General features: G+C 30.3%; 1 protein-coding gene across 1 annotated transcript in view; it reads right to left on the minus strand.

Annotated features, from left to right (window-relative positions):
* Positions 1 to 5,264, minus strand: part of LOC105619294 — a 10,149-nt gene extending 4,885 nt beyond the window's left edge. The window contains 4 exon segments of the mRNA XM_012200817.1: positions 4,454 to 4,521; positions 4,524 to 4,799; positions 4,886 to 5,043; positions 5,236 to 5,264. Coding sequence (XP_012056207.1) covers positions 4,454 to 4,521; positions 4,524 to 4,799; positions 4,886 to 5,043; positions 5,236 to 5,264 — 531 coding nt within the window.
* Between the last annotated feature and the right edge of the window lie 514 nt (positions 5,265 to 5,778).

The raw sequence follows: 5,778 nt of genomic DNA on the forward strand, positions 1-5,778 counted from the left end.
TAATACGTAATAGTACGTTACGTTTACGGTTTAGTTTGTTGTCGTCGCGCGTTCGTTTTTCTTTTACTTATCTATATATAACTAATATATATANAACTATATATATATATATATATATATATATATATATATATATAACAATTTATATAAATTTATTATAAATATACAACTTTCTAAAGACGTCAAAATACATACAAATTGCTTAATAATTTTTATTTACTTGTAAAAGTGATAAAAATTAATGTAGTAAGAGTGCCAAAAACTAAGATGAAGATTAAGAGTTAATATTCATTTTCGATTAATAAAAATGTAATTATTAGCATGTCGAATGGAAATGGAATTCGCTGACATGTACACGTGTTATTGACAGCTGTTTGACACGCGATGAGATACATGGTGATCTTAAGTGACAGCATCCATTAGGCTTTAATATGAACCATTTACAATGTCGCAGTCTCAATCAGCTGCTGAATTTGCACGTCGAATTTTGATGAGATAAAACCATAGATTCATCATTTACGACAGATGTTTTGATTTGAAAATAGAAATAACGGTAAGTTCTCTATAACGTTTTTTAACACGATTATATTATGGTATAACTGTAACTCTCAAATATGACTAATTTAATATCTAACATATAACAATACTTATAATAATTCTTATAATAATTCTTATAAAATGTTAATATTAAAAGAATTAATATTAATATTTCAAATAATTAATATTAAAATTAATATTAATTGTATTAATCATTTAATTTACATTTTATTTATTCTTAAAGTTATAAAATTATTTTTATTTTAATATTAATTATTTATTTAATATTAATTATAATAATCCTTATATACATATAGACATACAATCATTACATACATATAGACTTTATTCTTTGTTGGTCTTAATCTTTTATTGTGTGTAATAAATTTACAGTTTATATAGTTGAAGTGATCAAAAGTGACTCCGCAATAGCAGGAGTCACAATGAGACACATTCGCCTTGTATTCCAATTAAAACGAAAGATTCAGCGAAAATAAAACAAACCTGGTTAACCTTCGTCGAGAGCAGCTGGTCAAATCGTAGTGCTAAATGAAAGAGAGCACAGCCAATTCCCTTCGAAGGAAATTCTCTTGGAAGAATTCGCAGAGGTGGACGAAGATGCGACATAATGGAATTCAAAGCTACATAGCGGGATGACGCATAAATCTAACACTTATAACGCAAGGCTGTCTGGTTCTGACAACAATGTTCCTCGCTCCTTCTCGATCTCTTTACTGGACCGTGATTTTAGCATCGAAATTTTTCACACGCAATAGTCAATTTTTAGAAGAAGTGGTACTAATCGTGGTTGTAAAATGCGAAATAAATGGGATTTTGACTTTGGGAATAAACATGAGTCGAGTATCATGCCGAATTCCTTCGCGAAGCGAATGACCGAGAACGATTCTGCGAGCCCGGATTAAATCAGTTATTTACAATTAATTCTTTCCCAATGTTATTCTCCACCTTCTTCCGTTAGATTTACAGCACCGTACCAATTTATTTTTTTCTCACACGTCCTAAGTTATGTTTATAACTGTAGATTGCCGTTATCAAATTTATATATCGGACCTACTGACAATTTTCTTTACTGATTTAATCTCGATTTATAAACATAGGGTCCCCAGATGAACGGGAGACAAGAAAAGATAAGTCAATAATCCGCATAATTATGAGCGATTATAAGGTATCGATGTTTAAATTCTCTTCGTATCGTATTCTCTTCATATATTGAGTCGGTCGCACGATTCGAAAGTTGCAGTCATAAATGAGTCATTTACAAGTGCAATTCTCTTTATCAGTTAATAAACTCATGACATAAAAACGTTTATAAAATCCTTGTTTTCTTGAAACTAATATACATTCTATTAACTCTTGATACAAGAAACGGAAACACATAACATCTATCGATACAACTCGCGAATGTGCATAAAATATCGAAGAGGCAATTTCTTGACGACAATGACCAGTAAAAAATTATTAACGACCAATGAACGTAACAGTATTTCGATGTGTAGAGAAGAAGTTGGTATTATGGCCAGTGTATATATTGCCAGTATATACTCTCTTAATATCTTCGCTATTATATAAATTAAATTAAATTAATTACAGAGAATCCTAATGATTACTTACGGAATTATTTGTTTAATAGCTCGCCGTTACAACATGACGCTAATATATAATACTAATATCCAATAGTCAGCACTTATTAAAATGCATTTTTACTTTCAAGTATTTCGAAACGTTTCTGAGATACATTTTAGCATTATTTATATATATATATATATATATATTAATTACACCTACTTCCTCATTTTTCTTAAATTTGAACGTATTATCATACGAATATATGTATTTTTTAGTGTATTTGCTATTTAACATTTGTTATTTAACATTTTATTTGATTGTATATATTTTGAGTTTTAGCAAATTTAAACAATAGCGTAGCATTTTGCTAATGTGATCTATGGATATTAATTACAAACCTCTTTTTTGAGATTTTCATATCAAAATAATTATTTAATAACCGATTGATAAATACTCTACTGTTAATCTACAGTATTACGTGTACTATTTTTAGTCCTGAAATTTTTTAGTACTGAATAATTTATATGCAGAAGTTATGTGAATTTACTTGTGAATATACTTTCATTTGCGTACATTTTAAAATGTTTTATTCTTTTTAAATTTTATAACTAAATACTAAACAAAAGTAATTTCTAAACAAAAGTAATATTTTAAAGCTATTTTTATGGAAGGCCACATTATCACATATTTTTTTCTTCAAGTTATTATGCAATGTTGCCACATTTTAATTAATAGTTTAATAATAGTATCCTAAGTAATAAATACTTTGAGTCCAGAATCGATTCAATGACATTTTAACAAATGTAATTGTCAAGTTTTAAACTTAAATATTAATTATTAACAAAGTTATTATGTAAAATGTAACTGGGGTGCCATATAATAACATCTTCTCTAATGATTAAATCGTGTTATCATTTGCATTTTCAATAAAAAAAAGAAAAAGAATTATCGATCACACTCAAGGATTGACGATCTATCCAACTGCGAAATCGTTAAATTAAAATCGGGTTCGCCGGGTTGCACCGGTTTGAGAATACGGCGACATAGTAAAATAAGAGAGAGAAAGGAAAAAAAGAGATTGACGCACCTCCTGTTTCGACGTCAAGTCAAGGTCGCGAGAATGCCACAAATTCATCTAAAGACTAGAAATTACGGGAGCAATCAAGTTTAAAGACGAGATTCGAGTATCGCGAACTACTTCGATCAACATGCAAATATATATATATATATATATATATGCGGGAGAATCAATACAGTTATTAATAATATTGTCCAATATTATTTTTCAATACGAGTGAAAGAATAATTATTTTCGATATATTTTTATCTGTTGAATACGAATCCGTTATCCAAGTTTGGCTATCGTATAGTAAATTGTTTTTAAATTTTATTAATGTTAAGCAAAAGTACCAACTTTTAGCTTTAAAGTGCATTTTCTTCTTAAGTATGATTTTTCGTTTCCAAGAAATAATGATTTGAAAATAGTTCTGTTCTCATATACTTAATATGTGGGAAAAGCATTTTATTCTATTTTAATTTTGCGTTATGTCGAAAGTATTTTTATTTTGATATAGTATAATCGGATCATATACAAAATAAAAAGCAATATAAAATTGACAAAATACATTATATACATCAAAGAGCTTATAATTTTAGCTCATAATTTATTTTAACTTATTAAAGATTATAATCTTCTTATCTTTTCATATTTTGTTAATTTTATATTGCCTTTTATACTACGTCAGCACAAAAACACTTACTTTTCATATAATGTAGAATTAAAATAAAATAAAACGTTTTTTCACGTATTAAGTGATCATCCTATGATATAAGAAAAGAGCTATTTTTAAATTGTTCTTCAACTCTTTTCTTGAAAACGTACATATTGAAATGAAACAAAATGTATTTTAAAGCCAAAAATTTATACTTTTGCGTGACATTAATAAAATTTTGAAAAAATTATTAACAGTGTTAACGTCATGAAAACCCTCGAAATCATCGTTTTCGCCTTTTTGATTTTTTTCAAAAATTATGACGTGAGCCAAATTTGATCAACAGATTCACTTTAGCAAGCAAAAATAAATCGAAAATGAAATTCATGCACGTATTGCAAAAAAAAGTCAAATTTTTTCAGGCAATGTAATCGCTTATAAAAATAAAACCACCCCTTACGTGATCGATCTTTGAAATAATCGACATTGATGCCATAATTAAATGAATTTTTGGATCACAAAATGCGGGACTCATTCCCGCCGGTTTCGTCCAACACTAACAAATTGAACGAAATGACGACACGTAGAATATATCGGTACCGCAAAGTCATACTCACTCGAGTGCACGTGCTCAGCCTGATCGGATTGTTAAGCAGGTAAGAATCGGCTCTCGGAAAGGGTTGCTGGTTGTCACCTGGGAAGACAGTTCCGCACGATCGGACGGACCTACTCGAGTGCGTTCACGCGAGTGACAATGTGCGTGCGTCGTGCACGACCCGGAGCTGCCCAAAAACACGACCACCTCCAACCGTAGGCACAGAACTTTGAGGCGTGGTTTCCAGGTAAGTCGGATGGGCCTCAGCTGTATAGTGGGGATGATCAGAGGCTGGAAGCTGGAAAATCCTCGATCGCGGTCCATTTGACATTTCGCTCGAAATTGTATCGTCGACCATCGTTCGCATGCTCGCACGTTTCAACACATGGTTCGTATTCGAATCATGAGAAAAATACGGTATCCTTATTCTGTCAAATAAGATCCAGTGACTGACAGATCGGTTTATTGCTTTCGTCTGAAACCTGTCCATCGATTTCTTTATATTCTGTCTCGAGACAAGAGCGATCGTAACTGGTTATTTGCCTTCCGCCTTTGGCAATGGGGTCAAGCGCAGCATAAACACTTTCAACTATGTATACTGAAGGCACGTGCCTGCAGATACATCTATATACATACATCTATATACGTGTACATATTAGATCGTTCGGAAAGTTCGTTTCAATTTCACGAGCCCTCAGAATTCACTACGATCAATTCTTCGCCAATAAGAAACATTCATTTTGGAGCAAGGGCAACGTGCAGCTATCCGAGAGATGGGCCAAGGTCATTGAATATATTTGTAACCTAAACTTTTCCTTATTCCCTTCTGTCATTCCTGAACTCCTTCATTACAAAGGACTCTCTTTATTTAATCGTTATTATTCTTTTATCTTGTCATTAGTTCAAAATAGAACGTTACTCTGGAAGTTCTTTTCGTAACACTGCATTGTTTGTTAAAAATTAATTTAATATCGAGATTAAGAATAATTTGCAACTTTAATTATCATATCGTTGGAATTCGATCAGAATATTTACCATTATATCAATTTACTTTTATTACATAATATTAATATATAATTTACTTTCATCACAGTTTTTTAAGATCACAGATCAAGAGTAACTCGATATTTATCATTATATCAATTTATTTTTATGACGTAATATTAATACATAATTTACAATATTTTTATCACAATTTTTCAACAATTTTTCACAAATGTAATTTTATCAAATATTTATACATACGACGGATACATTGATCGAGACTATTGCAAATTACATTATATTTTTACGTTGTATTCAATTTGATTGGAATGATTGGAATACTTGTGAATTCCTACAATTTGA

This window comes from Atta cephalotes, assembly GCF_000143395.1.
Source record: "Atta cephalotes unplaced genomic scaffold scaffold00020, whole genome shotgun sequence".
Classification (NCBI taxonomy): domain Eukaryota; kingdom Metazoa; phylum Arthropoda; class Insecta; order Hymenoptera; family Formicidae; genus Atta; species Atta cephalotes.